At 36.5% G+C, this 17,961-nt stretch overlaps 2 protein-coding genes across 6 annotated transcripts in view; one reads left to right on the top strand and one right to left on the bottom strand.

Moving 5' to 3' along the window:
- LOC123717279 overlaps nucleotides 1–4,789 on the bottom strand; it is a 38,459-nt gene extending 33,670 nt beyond the window's left edge. For both annotated transcript variants that reach the window (XM_045673191.1, XM_045673193.1), the window contains exon 1: nucleotides 4,440–4,789. In XM_045673191.1, the coding sequence (XP_045529147.1) occupies nucleotides 4,440–4,470 (31 nt within the window). In that variant the 5' untranslated portion in view covers nucleotides 4,471–4,789. The remainder of the gene's footprint in view (nucleotides 1–4,439) is intronic.
- A 756-nt stretch (nucleotides 4,790–5,545) lies between these two features.
- Nucleotides 5,546–17,754, top strand: LOC123717077. 4 transcript variants are annotated; one of them, XM_045672865.1, is made up of 16 exons: nucleotides 5,546–5,665; nucleotides 5,832–5,933; nucleotides 9,766–9,929; nucleotides 10,368–10,538; nucleotides 11,091–11,250; nucleotides 11,493–11,566; nucleotides 11,792–11,981; nucleotides 12,655–12,683; nucleotides 13,082–13,136; nucleotides 13,315–13,407; nucleotides 14,449–14,564; nucleotides 14,784–14,883; nucleotides 15,241–15,371; nucleotides 15,738–15,857; nucleotides 16,266–16,420; nucleotides 17,240–17,754. In XM_045672865.1, the coding sequence occupies exons 2-16, from the start codon at nucleotides 5,846–5,848 to the stop codon at nucleotides 17,307–17,309; spliced, it is 1,716 nt and encodes a 571-aa protein (XP_045528821.1). In that variant the 5' UTR covers nucleotides 5,546–5,665; nucleotides 5,832–5,845; the 3' UTR covers nucleotides 17,310–17,754. The 4 variants fall into 4 exon arrangements, with proteins under 4 accessions (XP_045528821.1, XP_045528822.1, XP_045528823.1 ...); XM_045672866.1 differs by lacking the exon at nucleotides 17,240–17,754 and having other exon boundaries at nucleotides 16,285–16,418; XM_045672867.1 differs by lacking the exons at nucleotides 11,792–11,981; nucleotides 12,655–12,683.
- The last annotated feature ends 207 nt before the right edge of the window (nucleotides 17,755–17,961 follow it).

The raw sequence follows: 17,961 nt of genomic DNA, 5'->3' as shown, positions 1-17,961 counted from the left end.
AAGAAGTGCAAAAATACTTAAGAGATATCGTTATTTAGACAAAACTAATGAAAAAAAAACAAAGTAATTAAAACAAGTTAACAACGATCAGGACAATTTTTAATAAAAAGGACACACGAAAAATATAAAGCGCACTTGAATCACGATAATTTTAGAACAGTTCACATAATACAATTAAAATTAGTTATGTAATATTTCTATAAATACATAATGTAATCGAGTGAAGCGTAATAAATAAACTCTTATAAATGTGGGTTTTTCTAGTTCATCAATATCAATGGAAATCCAGCTGTTATTATATTATTCTCTTATTTATGTAATTTCCTGTTATATATATTTTCTTTATTCCTACATAATTATGTATTGACAGTGTATATTGGATGCTTGACGGACCTATGCGACTTATTCAATACGAAGAATCTGATAGCAACACAATCGAGCTCCATATTGCTCGATTGTGTTGAGTGGAACTGGTTAGCGCTACGCCTTACTAAGTTCTCATGTCATTTTCACAAGTGTATATCCTTTTTCCAACATATTTTTATAAGTAACTGTTTGTCCTCATTTATGTGTGTTGATTGAAAGCAAAAATAAAATAAAAACCGCTTATTCAAAGTGGGTACATAATAATTATAATTAAAATACGAATTTATTACATTATTTCAGTCATCGTTAACGAGTTTGTAGAAATCTGGCTGACAACTGCGAGAAAAGCACCAGCTCTGGGGGTCACCGGTAATAGTACCGTTAGATAGCTACCAGGCGCCAACTTAATTCTTTAATAAGCCTTTGAACCCCACGGCCCAAGATAAGGAACAGGATAAAGAAAAGGAACAAAATCATACTCCAAAAGATCAAAAAACAAACTCTTCAATTCGAGCCGTATATTTTCCGTCTGCTCTGCGGCCGCGCAAGTTTTAACGTCCAAACAAGTAGCATCCCATACCAAAACCCATGCCAGTCTCCAAATAATGAAACACATCCAGCCCCTTGCCATCGTCTCTGTGTATTATTATTTTTGTTTGAAAGATTTTATCGTAATGGTTGTAATACCTTTTTTAAAAAAAAAAAAAATTCGAGAGTACGATTTAAGTAAATATATATATTAGTTAGGTATATTACGTTATATAAGTGATAACATAATATATTTTCCACGTCAGTTAATAAACATTTGGACATATAGGAACAGAAAATTCGTAGAAATATCTAAAATTATGTTCTATTAAACTTTTCATTAGACAGAGGTAGACAAGCAAGCGACACTGGTGCGGGTCTCTCTAAGGGTCAAAGGTCTAAGGGCTTGAGAAGCATGTCAAGGGATGTACTTGGCTAACTATATGATAGGAACACAATGACACTAACAGACCAGCAGATAATGCGGCTATCCGCCGTTTATTATCTGTCCGATAGGGCTGACACTCAACCAATATTCAATTAAAAAGTATTGTATTTACCCATTAACTTTAGCTGATTTAGTCGTTTAGTTCAAAACCCGTTCCCAATGCGCTGTTGTTTCTATACAAATATTATTTTACTTAGTTTGGACTTGACGCAATATTAATACATCTTGTATCATTTAGTTCTAAAATTTATGTTTTTTTTTCAGTATAAAGTTTTAATGTGTTGTCAATGTCGAGGTTACAATACTTTGCGTGATTATGGATAACGAGCCAAAACGGGTCCATTGTCGAGCTTTAGTATGAGTTATAATTTTAAACAGCCGATGGCAACCCTAGCATCAGCTGAACGATTTGATTTGAGTACAATTGATATTGTGAATGCGAACTCCGATACACTGAATAACTCAAGGTTCAAAGATATTTTTAACTGCCTTTTAAGGAAGGGATTATCCCTAAATTATTAACTGAATTTGACATGACAGAGGATTATTATCATACATATAAATATGTCATTGAAACATATGCAGACACATCGGATTTCTTCAATATAACGCGATTTCCGTACCCGATGTACCGCGGAGATGTCTAAATTTATAAAGATTTGTCAAGTCGATAATTAGTCTCAATTGTGTTGTTTTAAATGTAATTAAATATTTTATTAAAATCGTGTTCCTAGTTTTTGAATTGTTCACAAAAATGGTTTTACCAGAATACTTCTACAACGCGACCCGGGTCTACCGCGTTATAGGAGGGAGTACTGAACATGCACACACTTTAAAGGTACATATTGGTTGCTCGTACGACCAAAGTTAAGTTTTTTAAATACAATTATTTTGGAAAGCATAAAACACTAAATCAGTTGTAATTGTATCGTTTGAAGATAACTCACCTGTCACTTTTCATCATAGTGTAAACACAATATGAGAGAAAAGAACGTAGTACGACAGAAGGTAATATGAGTAAGGGGGAAGTTATTATCCTCATACTATGAATCTAACTTCCTTAGGTATAAATGAATGTTATGTCCTTATTACTGACCATATAAATAAACGTGACAAAACATTTCAAGTATTTTAGGCCAGTTATAAAGCCGTTATACATTCTGTATTGTGAAATAATGTATAATTACTAGTTTACAATTATTGTCTATGATCTGTCTATAAAAAAAATTACAAAACAATGGGATGTTTAAACTATGACTCATGTTATAGTACATTGAACTTACAGTCGGTAAACTATGACGTAACGTAAGCGCAAACAAAAACAGATAAAAGTTCATTTGTTCCTTTTTAAGATGTCGGGATTGGTTAAGCTCCAGCTATATTCGGTAAATAAACTATTTCAATTATAAGTCAGATTTATTAATTTAATAGTAAATGAAACTTCAATGTTAACTAAAGATTCTGTCAAATTATGAACGTAAGTTTAGCGTTAAATCTTATAAAGCAATGATAACACACATTAAACAGTAATTTCACATACAAAATAACTATATGAATCTTCCAGTTTCGAAGGCATTTAGCTTTATTCAGCTGTCGGAATCATACCAGTTTTGATATAATAATAATTATGGTGTTAAGATAATCAGGTTCTGTGCAGTTTTCATCTGGTGACTCTGCATCATAGGTATGCGTAATTGCCGCACATGCATTTAAATTTCCACGAATATGTTCCTTAAGGTTTGCTTGGCAATATTTATACAAAGGAAAGGCGTTTCAAAGGCGACCATGTGGTTCTTCTAGAGTTACTTTAGTTCTCAATAATTAAAACAAATTAAAGAACTTAGTGTAATTGAATAATGGAAAGGATTAAAAACAATTTATATATTTTTTTTAATATTAAAATTGATATTTAAAAATAATATATAAGATATCTGTCACCACTACTGAACTGTAAGCGAACCCACGTCTCTGATCTGTTTAAAAATAACGCAAATTTACGATAATTTACACCCGTTTGCAAGTTGAATAACTGTTTCATGTTTGTTAACTGTGCTCTTGGTTCTTGTCAAAACATGACAGAATTTAAAATGAACATAATTTCACGAATTTCATTTGCAGATGTTAGATGATTTAATATTCCTCCCTTCGACGCAGCCGATTTGAAAATATTTATGAGTACAGATCTTGTAAGTTTTACTAAAATTTTTAGTAAAACTTACGATTACGCAGAGACTGGGAATGAAAAGTTCAAGGTCAAGGTCTTTCATTAAACTACATAAAAGATCGATACATCTTGAATAAAAGTTCTACTGATATCAACGTTTTGATATTATTTTTAAGCTTTTTCGAGGACCTTACTACGAAGGCAGAAAAATGTCGAAGTTCCGAGCTATAAAGCCAAGTGTATAAAATTGTGAATTACAATGTCATCGTGGTCACAATACAGGTGCCTAAATTTTAAAATACACAAAGACCTGCGTTCAAAATAGACCCACCTCTATTTGTCATCCTATTCAATAAGACGACATCAATTGACAAGGTCTTTTTGACTAACATTAATATTACCTTTTGTCATAGTTAACATAAAGTATCGTAAATAACTATTCAGTCTTAAATATATTCGGGTCATATACATCTCTTACAACTTCTCTTATTTAATTTATAGCTGATGAAAGTATCAGCACCAATTTAATCAATTTAAGTCTCTTCCTTTTGAAATACTATTTGACATTCACGTTACATTTGATTATATTTACTTTCAAATAGGTGAATATCCATTTCTTTGATCGTTTAGTTTAATAGGAATGTTTAGTCTAAACTGCCGAATACGTTCTTGAGTTTTGGGTATAAGACATGCCGGTTTTTTCACGATGTCTACCTTACGAGAAATTAATTGTACTGGGTATTATAACATAGCTGTTTCAACGTTTAGGGTAGAATATGTCACACCTAACTACTAAGCCAACACTTTTCAACAAGGTAAATACGGAAGGTTTGAAAGTATTAGTTTTAATAACTAGTTTGTTAGAAAGTGGAACGCGTTTTCTTCGATTTTTTTTATTGATAAATTTTATACTAAAATATCAATGATACTCACTCAGAGGTTCAAGATCAGAAATTACATCCATTTTTTAAACTTCTTTTTCACTTTAAATGGATGTTTTAATTTGTCATCCATTTCTGTATTTTCTCACTTCACCATTGCACATATTAGACAATTAAAAACACATTGAAACAGATATAATCAAACAATCACTTTACAATGTCCTGAAAGATTTTAAACTGATTTCACTCATGGATTAACAAGTATAGCACTTTTGTGCCAATTTCACCATATTACATTAAGCGCTTAAAAGTTTAATAACTTATTTGTGTTTATTTTATGTTGTTATCAAGAATATTCTTCAAAAGTTCACAGCGAAAACACAGGCGCACGTCATCCGTACAAACAGGTTTTGTTTTTTCTCCGTACTATTGTACCACGTGATCGATTCGTGCTGTTTAGTGAATCTGCGTGTCGCTAGATGGCAGTAAATCCATTTATATTTAGTTTGAGGAACACAATATTTTCAAAATCTTGTGAACTTCTTAATATTTTGTATGGCAAATTTTTTTATGTTTTTGAAATAAAGCTTTATTTTAAATATGCATTTTATAAATATATAGATATCAATTATGCAGTTTATATATTTATTACTTTGTTATTTATATATATTTGTAGTATGGTACATGTAATATGTATAGTGCGAATACTCAAAAGAAATTAATATAAAGTTTATTTAGATATATTTTGTAACTGCCATCCAGTAGTAAACCTCTGGATGGCTTCTGCAACTGATTTAAGAGCTATAAAGAGCTAACCGTATGATATTTCGTAATATGTGGCGCCACCTAGTTTGCCATAGATAAATTATTTAACTCGATCGTGAGGCTTTCCGCAAAAATCTATTTATATAATCTATTAATTAGTACGTGTGAATTTCATTAAATAAAAAGTATGTTGACATTAAGTGTTTACACAATATTTTAGAAATAAAAGAGTTTTAGTGTTTTGTTCAATTAATTATCAACGTCAGAATGACTATACTTGAAGTCCAAGGTTTGTCATATCTTCTTCGCGGTTCTCTTTAACAAATAAAATATGTAAATAATCAACTCGATAAGTAGATTACAGAGCGTTATACTATTCTAAAATATATAATCTCTTGGTCGTTACGAATCCCGTAACTATAGCAACCAATGACAAACAATTATATTCGGTGTCGGAATCAGTGAAATCTTGAGAGAATATTTTATAAAAGTGACATTTTAGGAGACTTAAAAGTGAGTTTATTTTATCATTTTATATTTGTATTGTTATATATCTAAATTACATAGGAATACGATATAGTAATTCAGCTAGTATGGTCATGCACTTCTGCAATTAGAACGTTCAAATAAACGAATTGCAAAATCTATAATTGAAAAATAAATTAACAAAACATTGCAGGGAAAAACCTAAAAATGCCAGAATTAATAGATCAGATGTACTGTTCCCAACAGATCGTTATCCCACCGAAGTTTCCCTACGCATTAAAAAGATATTGTAAAGGTATTTATAGAGATTTAAGTATATACAAGGACTACATAGGACTTGCACAGGCCATTTCTATATTCTGAATTCTTTACATACATACATAATAATTATTTATAGTGGAAACTATGAATTGCATATAGAAAACTATACAACATTTTTTATGGTACCTATTTATATATTAGTGACGCAATCTAGATTTCAATAGCGATAACTTTTTCTCACTAGAAAGACAAAGTAATAGGTGGCTAAATTTGAAATTACAATCCTTTATATGTAATATGCCGCCCTGGTTTGGATCCTCGGATAAATAGGCGTCGGGACGTGACGACCCCATCGCCCACTGGTGAAATAACCTGTGACAGAGGTTATTTCACCAGCGCAATCAGTGAATCCCTTCCTAGTGGGAGTGCCATGCTGTTGCCTCCTGGCTTCAGCCAAACAGGCACGACCGGGGCAGTACCACTGTCTTTCAGAAAACCGGCGTAAAGTGATACAAAAGGTTCGCCTTCTTGTACTCACGTTTCGTGCGGTGAGAAAGATTCCCGGAGCCCATCCCCCCCCCCTCTACAAGAAATATGAAGGTGCAGAAGAATCAGAATCTACCCCAGGGGGGTACCACACGCGCTTGCGGTGGAGAATCCCCCTCTGGGCGTCCACCTCCGGGACACTCAGCACCCGGTGGTGGACGCACTTCCACTGTGGCTGCCCTTCGTATTCTAGGGGGGGGGGGGGGGGAAATTCTGCGCTCTTTAAAAAAAAATATCGGTCTCGGGGCAAACGGAGCAATCCAACAAAGGCACCCCCATCCACACTCGCCGTGGACTTCACAAATATTAGGGGGCTCAACTCCAACATCCACGCTGTCCACTATCATTTAGAGACTGCGAAGCCGGCCTTGCTCTTTCTTACCGAGACTCAGATTTCCTCCCCGGCTGATACTTCTTACCTCTCCTACCCGGGGTACAAATTGGAACATTCATTTGTGCCGCGGGCTGGAGTTTCAGCGTACGTCCGAGAGGATATCTGTTCTCGTCGCCTCGGGACGCTTGAAGGAAGGGACCTATCTAATCTCTGGCTGCGCGTAGACTGCGATGACCATCCGCGATTCTACGCATGCCTGTATAGGTCCCATAGCGGAAATACCGAAACTGACCGACTCATTGAGCACATCCAAATGGCTACAGATTCCCTGCTCGAAAGGATTCCTACCGCTGAAATCGTGATACTTGGCGATTTTAACGCCCACCATGCCGACTGGCTCGGCTCTGAAACCACCGATCACGCGGGAAGATCCTTTCACGACTTTGCTCTAGCCTACGACTTGACGCAAATGGTCCCTGCGATTACGCGAATACCAGATGTGGATGGTCATAAACGTTCTTTGTTGGACCTTCTGCTGACTTCACATCCGGAGACCTACCAAGTCTCTGTTGACCCGCCATTGGGTTCATCAGATCATTGTGTGGTACGGAGCATTGTGCCGCTCACGCGCCCTTTACGGCCTAGCTTTGCGGGCTGTCGCCGTGTGTGGCACTATAAGTCAGCAGATTGGGACGGGATGCGGTCTTTTTTTGCGTCCTACTCTAGGGGGCCCATTTGCTTTTCGTTGAGTACTCCGGATGCCGTCGCTGACTCTGTCGTTGATGTGGTCCTGCAGGGCATGGAACTTTTTATTCCATTCTCTCATTCTTGGTTTAGGCGTTCGTGCAAAGAGGCTTTGCGCCGTAAGCGTGAATGCTTTAAAGCCTGGGCAGAAGCGGCGACATCCTGTGATGCGGCTATCGGCGAACGTAAAAAAGCATACAATTCAGCCTCTAGGTCCTTCAAACGGGAAATCGCTAAGGCAAAGTCAGAGCATATTGCCAGGTTTGGTGAGAAATTGGCCCACCTTCCTTCGGGAACTCGAGCCTTCTGGTCTCTTGCCAAAGCTGTCCAAGGGAATTTCTGTCAGCCCTCTATTCCACCACTGCATAGGGAGGATGACTCACTGGCCCATACTGCAAAAGAGAAGGCCGATCTTCTAGGCTGTCTCTTTGCGTCGAACTCAACTTTGGATGATCAGGGGAAGGAACCACCGACATTATTGCGGTGTGATACTACGATGCCTGAAGTTACATTCCAGCAACGTGCTATCCGTAAACATTTATTTTCCCTGGACATCCATAAGTCGAGCGGGCCTGATGGCATCCCCCCAATTGTGCTGCGTACTTGTGCTCCTGAGTTGGCTCCGGTCCTAACGCGCCTTTTCCGGTACCTGTACTCCCTTAACACTGTTCCGAAGTGCTGGAAGACAGCTTTGATACATCCGATCCCTAAAAAAGCTCGCTCTGATCCGTCCAACTATCGCCCAATCGCAATAACCTCCTTGTTCTCCGAAATAGTGGAAACCATTATTAACGGCCAGCTCTTGAGGTATCTAGAGGGCAGCCAGCTGATTAGCGATTCTCAGTACGGCTTTCGTCGTGGTCGCTCAGCTGGTGACCTCCTTGTATACCTTACACATAGGTGGGCAGAGGCAATTGAGTCCAAGGGGGAGGCGCTGGCGGTAAGTTTAGACATAGCGAAAGCCTTCGATCGGGTGTGCCATAGAGCACTGCTCTCGAAGCTTCCAGCCTATGGGCTCCCCGAGAAATTATGCAACTGGATTTCCAGCTTTCTCGCTGATCGGAGCATTAAGGTCGTCATCGACGGAGCATGCTCCGACCTTAAACCCGTCAATGCTGGTGTCCCACAAGGCTGTGTCCTATCCCCGACCCTGTTTATTCTGCATATTAATGATATGTTGCAACTTAGCAACCTTCATTGCTATGCGGACGACAGCACTGGGGATACTTTTTACACGGGCCGGGCAGGTATTTCTCGGGCTGTTGTTGATGAGTGCCGGAACAAACTTGTGTCTGAAGTCGATACTCTTTTACGTGGAGTCTCGGACTGGGGTAGACTAAATCTAGTCCAATTTAACCCCAAGAAGACACAAGTATGCGCGTTTTCCGCTAAAAAAACTCCCTTTGTCGCTACTCCCCTCTTTGAAGGCACTCTCCTTAAAGCCTCAGCTAACATAGGAATATTGGGCGTTGACATATCGAATAACGTCCAGTTTCGCGGTCATTTGGAAGGGAAGGCTAAATTAGCCTCCAAAAAGCTTGGTGTGCTCAGCAAGGCGAGACGGTACTTCACTCCGGGCCACCGCTTGCAACTCTATAAAGCGCAAATTCGGCCCCACATGGAATACTGTTCTCCCCTCTGGGCGGGAGCTCCCCAGTACCAGCTTCTTCCACTTGACCGTATTCAACGAAGAGGGGTTCGAATCGTCGACGACCAATCACTTTCCGTGCGGCTTGATCCCTTGGCGTTGCGTAGAGATGTTGGGTCCCTCTGCATCTTCTACCGCATTTACCATGGGGAGTGTTCAGAAGAGTTGTTCGGTCTAATACCCGCAGCTGAGTTTCATTATCGGACGTCAAGGTAAAATACAAAATACCATCCGTATCACCTCGACGTTCGTCGTTCCACAACTGAGCGTTTTCTAAGGCAGTTTTCGCACCACTACTATGTGGAACCAGCTGCCCACTGAAGTATTTCCGAACCAATTCGACTTAGGGTCCTTCAAGAAAAGAGCGTACCAATTCTTGAAAGGCCGGCAACGCACTTGCGAGCCTTCTGGCAATGTGAGTGTCCATGGGCGGCGGTATCGCTTCACATCAGGTGAGCCTCTTGCCCGTTTGCCTGCTATTACATTAAAAAAAAAATCTTATCTTGTCTTATCAAAGTCACGAAAATAATTAGAGACCTTACTTGCTATTTAGGCAAGCCAAAAAAATATATTATATCTCATTTTTTTTTCTAGCGGCAATAAAAACACAACCATACGATCTTCTCCGTTGGTCGTACGAATATTTTACAGCGTTGGCAGAGAATAGGCCTCCGCCAGTGAAACTACGACTGGAATACCCCATTTATAGTACAGAAGGAGGCCTAACTAGGGGGTGTTTGAAGGTTTTAGCTGCACAGGTTAGAAATGATGGACGAGTGTATATTTATGGAAATACTAGGCGATGACGCATTTGTCCAAATTGGCCAAACGGAAGGACAAATAGTGTCGCCACCCCATGATTGGACTAAAGATAGCTCGGGCTATGCACAATATGACAGCTGCAATATGTTACGCGCCATCGATTCTTCTATTGTTTGATATTAATAGAGTTGTTTCGTGGTTTCGTTTCGTGATAAATTATCAAAGAAAACAACCATTAATTAACAATTGATTTATTCAAAAATCCGATATATTGATTGCTTATATTGAAGACCTTATTGTTTGACGCTTTTTAAATGTTGAAAAAATTTGCTGAATTTTCATTAAACCAACCATTTCGTTGTGTTAAATGTTTTTACATTATAATAAATAAAAAGTACTTATTTTTAATAGGTACATTATATTATACTTTTCAGCTAAGTCCTTGTAAATCTCTTCCCCTACCAATGGTCCGTAAAGCCTGGAGAGGGTTCTGTCTGGACCCGCTCGAGTTGAAAAGGGTTTTCTGTCTCTGCGAGATCTATTTGAGGGAGGAGTTTGTCTCTTTTCTACACTTTGTTGCTGTAGCCGCGGGGTTACTCACAAAGGTAAGGGCAAGTTCTAATAAAAATATATAATTTTTTCATTTGTCATATTAATTTTATGTAAAACTGAAAACTGTAAGATAATTGTTAACTTGTTCGACATTGAAACAGTCTTTGTACAGTTGATTTATAAATATCTTCACTATGAATAGAAAATCTAGGAAAGAGGAGTTGATAATCATACTTTGCATACTTTTGAATTAAAAGTGATTTTCAAGATATTGTTACGAAGACGGGTGGACTGAAATGTTTGTAGATTTTTCCACTACTTAGAGAACTTTTCAGCAGGCTGAAATATGATTTCTGACCGTTTCAGGAGAGGGATAATCACATATTATAAAATTGTAATTTGCGTAATGGTATGGTACCCTGGTTTTCAGGAAGCCGAAACATTTTTTCAGACCATTTCAGAACAGTTTTCAGGAGACCCGCTTTCAGGCCTAGTTATACCCCTTGCGGTGACAAAAATGAATGCTTAGTCAGACGCACGTGACTGTTAGAGTTTTTAAGTCCACATAATACGAGTAATAACATTTTTAACTTTGATTATATCAGTCTCTGACTCACACAATGATCCTTCTGTGCGAGACCCTCACCAAGGAGCCAGACGGTGGGTCAGCAGCTATTCCGGTTGATGACTTCCTGATGATGTACAAGTTCTTGGCTAATGTAGACGCATCGAAGGATATAAAGTATTTGAACGGTTATAGAGAAGGTAAAAATTTATCCATGTATGTGAAATATCTTAGAAAATCAAAAACGTTATGAAATATAGGTTTATTGCTGGCGTTCATGTTATATAGTTTTTACCCTCATAAAAAATACCTTTAAAGTTTGTTTCACTAGTCCTTGTTGTTTGAGACCAAGTTAACAGTTAACTCGACTTTTACCTCTAAATCAAACCTACATTACTTACGCGTATCTGCTACGTAAATTTTTTAAAACTAAATTTTATAGGAGCGCCTCCAAAGACCGAACCAACGGTTGAAGAAGAGATGCTGACTAGCACTATCTCCGAAACACCTTCCGTGGTATGTCACAGATATTAGACTTATTACTTTTTGTTTATTTAATTATTTTCAAGAAGATATACACTAGGAGGCCTTAAATTATAAATTCATTTAACACTGTGAGAAGCCCCATCCTTATTGTCATCTTCTGATCCAAAGCTTAAAGGAATTGTTGATTGTTTATTAATCAGAAAAATTTAGGTATAGATCTTTTTACGATCGGATACATATAGCAACTCTTAACAGCTCCTATCTGATGATTATTGGCAAGACACGACCGATCTCCAAGAGCTAACAGTGATAAATGACCATCTTCCCCGAACGTCAAGATTAAGTCAACGGTTGAATATGCCGGTTTTAGGGAAGATTGAAAGGTCTCCATCTATTGAAAGAGAGGGACAGATAGAGCGGGAAAACTATTTAAGGGAAAGGAAAGGTTATATAATTTGATTGTCATGGGTAAATCTTAATTTTGTCATCATTTTGGAATACAGTAAATGGAAATTGAAAGAACTTCATAGGAATTACGTTTGGCGGATAGGTTAGATAGGATAGAGAATTATTGGAATTAGAGAGAAATTACTATTTAGAGAGCCAATTAGTGGGTACAATTGTAGATTTGCATGGGTTTTCCTAGAAGTGGTAGTCAGTGAATTTGCTTAAATTATCTATTATTATCTATTTTAGATACGAATATTAAAATCCAGACGTTTTTCTTTACCACTCCCGGGTAAATAAAGTAAAATATTATATGATTTTTTTTACGTCAGCTTTGAATCATACACTCCATATAAATATAAGATAGGATAGCTAATTAGTTTTGATAGGTGATTCAGGAAGTTTTTAAACTTTCGTTATTATAGAAATTACGGAAATTTCAACGTCGTGAGTTTTGACTTTTGAGGTTGCAATTGACGTTTTTTGTAAAGTTGATAACACTGTTACATCATTATAGTTCATCAGTAATCATTTAAGCAATCATCACCTAATATTTTTCCACAATACGAAGAATGTATTTTGTATATTATTTTGAAACTAGACTACTAGTTTGTTAAAGAAAAATTTGCCCTCTATATCTATATAATCCACATTAATATAATATGTTACAGGTAGAGCTGTGCCGAGTGAAGAAGTCGAAGTTAGTTTGATATGTCTCTCATCTCAATTAGACAAAAGTTGAAAACCATTTTTCAGGCTCACATTTTTATATAACAAGGGCGGGGTAGGTGGCTGGTGCCAAGTGCCACGTATAGCCAGCTTTGCTAAGCAGACCTAGAGTTTCTTTCAGGACAGGGCCTGCCTGTCTCAATCTTAGGTATCCAGCTAAGTGGTTCTAATTGGTAACCCGACTTTATGGGAACTAGACCATACCAAGATATGCAAGGACCCGGCCCATATAGTCCCAAGGTCATATAGGACCCTTATAGTTTATATGGTATAATTAGAATTTCAAAAATCCTCCCAAGTAGCAAAGAGAATAGAGGCTTGTGCGCGAAATAGGGCGATATTATACTCATTTTAAGTATTTTGTTTCAGAAAAAACTTCGAGAGTTAAGTGCTTCCAAAATGGGCATGGAAGAAAAGAAAGAGGGTGAGTGTGTGATAGTGATTACATATATATTCGAAATAACTGCTGGATTGATGACGAAAGGATGTATGATAACTAAATTGCGTTTTATAGATATGATGATTTAATTTTAATGTTAAAACTTTAAAATTTAGTTAGAAGGGTTGAGATTTGATTTATTAATCACGTTCACAACATGTAGATAAAAAAGAAGAAAAAGCAGAGAAGAAGAAGGACAAAGTCGAAATAATCGTAACTGATGAAGAGGATAGGGAAATACCATACGAGATTTACGGTTACCAATTTATTTCTAGCTTTCGTTATGGTAGTGTTTTAGTGTCTACAAATCCGTATCCGATTGTCTTATTTTAAACTTGTGTTATATGAAATTAAAAGAAACAATACAAATTGTGGATTGCGTTCACTTAAGGAAAATAATTACTAGCTGAATCAAAGTATATATATATATATCTAAATAAAAGTGAACAAAACAAATACATAAAACAATACCCATTTTAATTAAGCAATGCTCATTGTGTATTAACCTAGTATCGTTGATAATTTCCGCGCCAAGCTCTAGTTTGCGTGCGCTCACCTCCATTTTATAAAAATGGATGCCGTTTGATTTGCGCCTTTACCACCCACAAATACAGCGTTGTCTGGGAAATGGGGCTTTCAAATAAATCCCGAAAAGTGCGTCGCAGTTCTCTTTGCCAAGGCCGGTGCTTTCGCTCAGTCGTGTGAAAACTTTCGCCTCAAAAACGATGTAACGGGCAAGCCATTCCGTTGCAAAAGTCCGCCTCTCTCCATATGCACCGGCTGCCATAACCCAGGAGCGTTAAATCATCTACTACTACCCCTTACCGTTAAAAAACGCTTCGTAGGAGTCACCTACCACTGACCCAATTACAATTGCTAATAACCAATTAAAAGCTGCCCGCGCGTGAAAGCAAAACCTACAAGATTTTTCTTAAATTTAATATTTATTATATGTTAATTAAATCAATTATCAGTCTTCCTATATATTATTTCTATTGATTGACAAGGGTTTTCCTCACGTAAAGACATTAATTTTTCACAAGATTTATCAATGAATTAATTTAGAACATTTAGATACAAGCAGTCATTATCGTAATAATTAAAATTGTCTTTTTTATATCCCGAAGCAATGATTCAACACTTTATTTTATGCGTAAACTTTCCCTGTACGTTTAATACAGTTGTTATAAGTAATATTATGTATTGTAGATATGTTAACGATTAAACCATTCGGTAGTTTAATGATTATAAACTTACAAATGGCTAAACAAAGAATGTACATGAATTCATTCATTAGGAGAAACAAATACTACGGAAATTGATCCTCTTGATCAAGTAGAAGAAGAAGAAGAAGAAGAAGAAAAAGATCAAACGAGTGAAGAGAAGTTTGACGTTGTAGCATTCGTCAATGAAGTAAAAATATTTATTTGTTAAACGTAATTTGAAACTGCTATATTATCGAGTTGGTCACAATAGTTTCCATGTTTAAAAAGTGGAATATTTTTATCAGTATCCTTCAAAATTAAATCCAAGTTTAAGAAATCATTTTGACACATAAGATTGTTTAAGTCGACGCCAAAATCGAGTCGATTCATAAAATGAAAAATCAACTAATATTTTTAAATAATTCAGCTATACGTCGAACGTGAAGAAAGACGGGAAGACCTCGAGAGAACGTTTGAGGAAATAGGCGACATCATCGATAAATTCAAATCGGCTAATTATGATCTTGGTTAGACCTTTCCTTCCTTTTTCCATTTAGTCAATAAGTCATTTTTCCTTTTAATTAATTAAATTGAATATAGGTAGATAATCAGCGCCTTTGACTCCTAATCCTAAGATCAGTCCTATAAAAGTCACACAATAATAAGAGTTTAGGTTGGTACCTGCTGCAATTGTAAACAATCACTCGGCAATATCTCAAAATCTGCATTTTCGGGACACAGTTTTGAAGTCTGACACACATAAAATTGCCCAACAAGCTTCTAGTGTTAACGGAAAATGTGTCAAAATGGTCGTATATTCTCTTAAAGCGCATTTTAATCTGGATATAAAGCCATGCAATGCAATCAAAGTGTCGATGTCCTAGGGATGGTGGCTGGGCGTCAAATGTCCACAACGAGTGGGGAGTTCATCGTGCAACACATTGAGAGGGAGATCATGGATTACATTGATGAGCAGATCGCTATTCTACCGGATCCTGATTTGAAAAAGAAAAAGGTATTTACTTAAAATTTTAAAAGCTACCATAACAAGAGAAGAGAGTCATGTATTGTTTCGAGCCTCTGAAGAACTATGCTTCTGGTTTTCCGCATATAAGTTAGAATGCCTAGAAAACATTCGCAAAATATTTCCAAGTTATTCCGCATTTTATAGACATCTATGTTATATTTCAAAGTTAAACACAGTTAATTACCCGGAAATATACCTCAGTCTCCACATTTTTGTCTGTGTTAAATTAAGTCTCTAAAACCTTATGCAAATTAACAACTACTTAAATAATATATGTAAAAGTTTATTTAGATTTAGTGTTACATGATGTACAAATATAGAAAATACTACGAAATAAATTATGTCTACGTTCAGGCTAAACCAGAAGAAGTGGCAATGATCCGAGAAATCTTGGAGACGTTCCTGGACGAGAATATGGATGTGATTGTACCTGAAGTTGAAGAGGTAGAAGAGGAAGAGCAGCCAATACCTGAGGTACTAAGTAGTTCCAATGTTACGAGGCTCCTTATGGGTTCTAGATAAATGTTTAGTTAATAGTTTTTGGAAATAAAAGGGTCGAATATACATATAAATATTCATCACATGAAGAATGATTTATAGTAATTATCAGTATTTTATTTTCTAGTTTAGCTTTTTAGGCTTCAAGGCCGAATTCTAAAGAAGTGTGTCTCGTGCACATAGATATTCTTGACAACTAATAATATGAAAGAACATTACAGCCCTTTGAGTAATAAGCCAAGCGATACGCTTTTGAGATTTCCTTTAGATTCCTCCTGAGACACAGGGTTAGTAATAAAAGAAATGATTAGTTACGAATGCTAAAAGATTGCATTAGAAAAAGTTAAATTACAAACTATATTTCTCATTTCCACTTTGTTTAAGATAACTGTGGTATACGCAGTGCCAGGTATAGGTCCCGTAGTTCCAGAAGAGTTAACAGTGGACTTTGAAAATTACATCCTAGAAGTTAGTAAGGTGCAGGCAGATGTCGTTATGCCCAGGAATATACGACACTTCATGTGCCCTCCTCTGGAAAAGTGAGTATACTTATATGTCCAGAAAGGTCCATCTTGCTTCATTTAAATATTGGAAATGCTTAAAACTGAATAAATAAAATTTAGTTTTAAACATACCAAGATGTAAATGATTTGCCTTTGCTAGCTTAAAGTGGCTGTATCTTACGTCAAGTGAAGCTCTTAAGGCTGAAAGTGTTACAATTAGAACTTAAAAATAAACTGACATCTTATTTATAAAAGTAACTATGAACTTCAAATATTTTGTCCACTCGAGGCGCTTCAAAATAAGGGAAACGTGAAAATCTATAAATAATTTATTACGACTGTATATTTATATAACTTTCTCATTGGTCGCTTGCACGTTGGGTAGCAGATCTTAATGGTTTGGGTTCGATTCCGGCGTGGGGCCGAAAATAAGTGGTTTTGATTTCTAAGAAAAAAAATCGCATTTGAAAGCGCTCTTTGAACGCCTTTATTCCTCGAATAAGTACGTACGGCTGTTGATTCTGCTTGTACTTGTGGTAGTTTGATCATGTCGAAGATCAGTCCCATTGTAGTATGAAGGAAGATCCAGGGAGAAAGTCATGGGGGTCATTCCTTATGTATATTTTTTTTTAATATAAAAGGTGTCAAACGGGGAAGAGGCTCACCTTATTTTGAGTGAAACGGCCGCCCCATATACCCTCACATTGCCAGAGGGCCCGCAAGTGCGTTGCCGGCCCTTTAAGATTTAGTACGCTCTTTACACCCTATAACATCTGTGTACATGACAAGTCTCATTTACGATAAGCCTCTGTGATCAAATTATTATTGAGAACATATACTTATCTATACTTTTAGGTATGAAGAATATAATTATGAAACGCCGAAGAAGGAGGAAGTGCCCATGGGCGGTGTTATTACAGATTAAAAAACTTCATGCACATTCTATCACTTTAGTAATCTTATTAATTTGTTACTAGATAAAAATATGTATTTTTTTTTAATTACTAGGATGGCTCGGTTTTCTACTTGTATCTGTAGTTTAGTCTCTCTGTTTTAACACAAAGTATTGGAATTAAATCATCACAATTATTATCACAACCTAAGCGTCGAAATCTTTAGTAAACCTGTAATATTACTTCTCCACTTAATCATTCGACAAATATAACTCTAATTACACCGTTTTAATTCATGTTAAAGTAACGAAAGATGTTTATAACTTTTCATCACAGCGTAAACAAATTTTGAAAAAGGCAGTGATTAGGTACTTTAGTCAAAAGAATTGACGTAAATGTTTTGTTTTTATGAATAAAGGGGGAGGTATTTCTTATATTTGAAATTGTATATCAACATATGCTATTAATTATACATAAGGGTATAAAATAAAACATCAAAAACTTTACACTGTTTTTAATTTAATTGGAATAATCGTAACCTCCCTATATGCCGTCCTATCACCACACACCGATTTCCTAACATTCTATCTCTGCCTCGCAATATTTTTTTAAACTGAAGATTTTATTCGACATGAATGTCGAGTTAGAACTATTGCTTGGTCTCAATCTCCTAGAGAGCTGGCC

Source organism: Pieris brassicae, chromosome 12 (assembly GCF_905147105.1).
Source record: "Pieris brassicae chromosome 12, ilPieBrab1.1, whole genome shotgun sequence".
NCBI classification, from domain to species: Eukaryota; Metazoa; Arthropoda; class Insecta; order Lepidoptera; family Pieridae; genus Pieris; species Pieris brassicae.
This window is presented reverse-complemented; position numbering and strand designations above follow the sequence as displayed.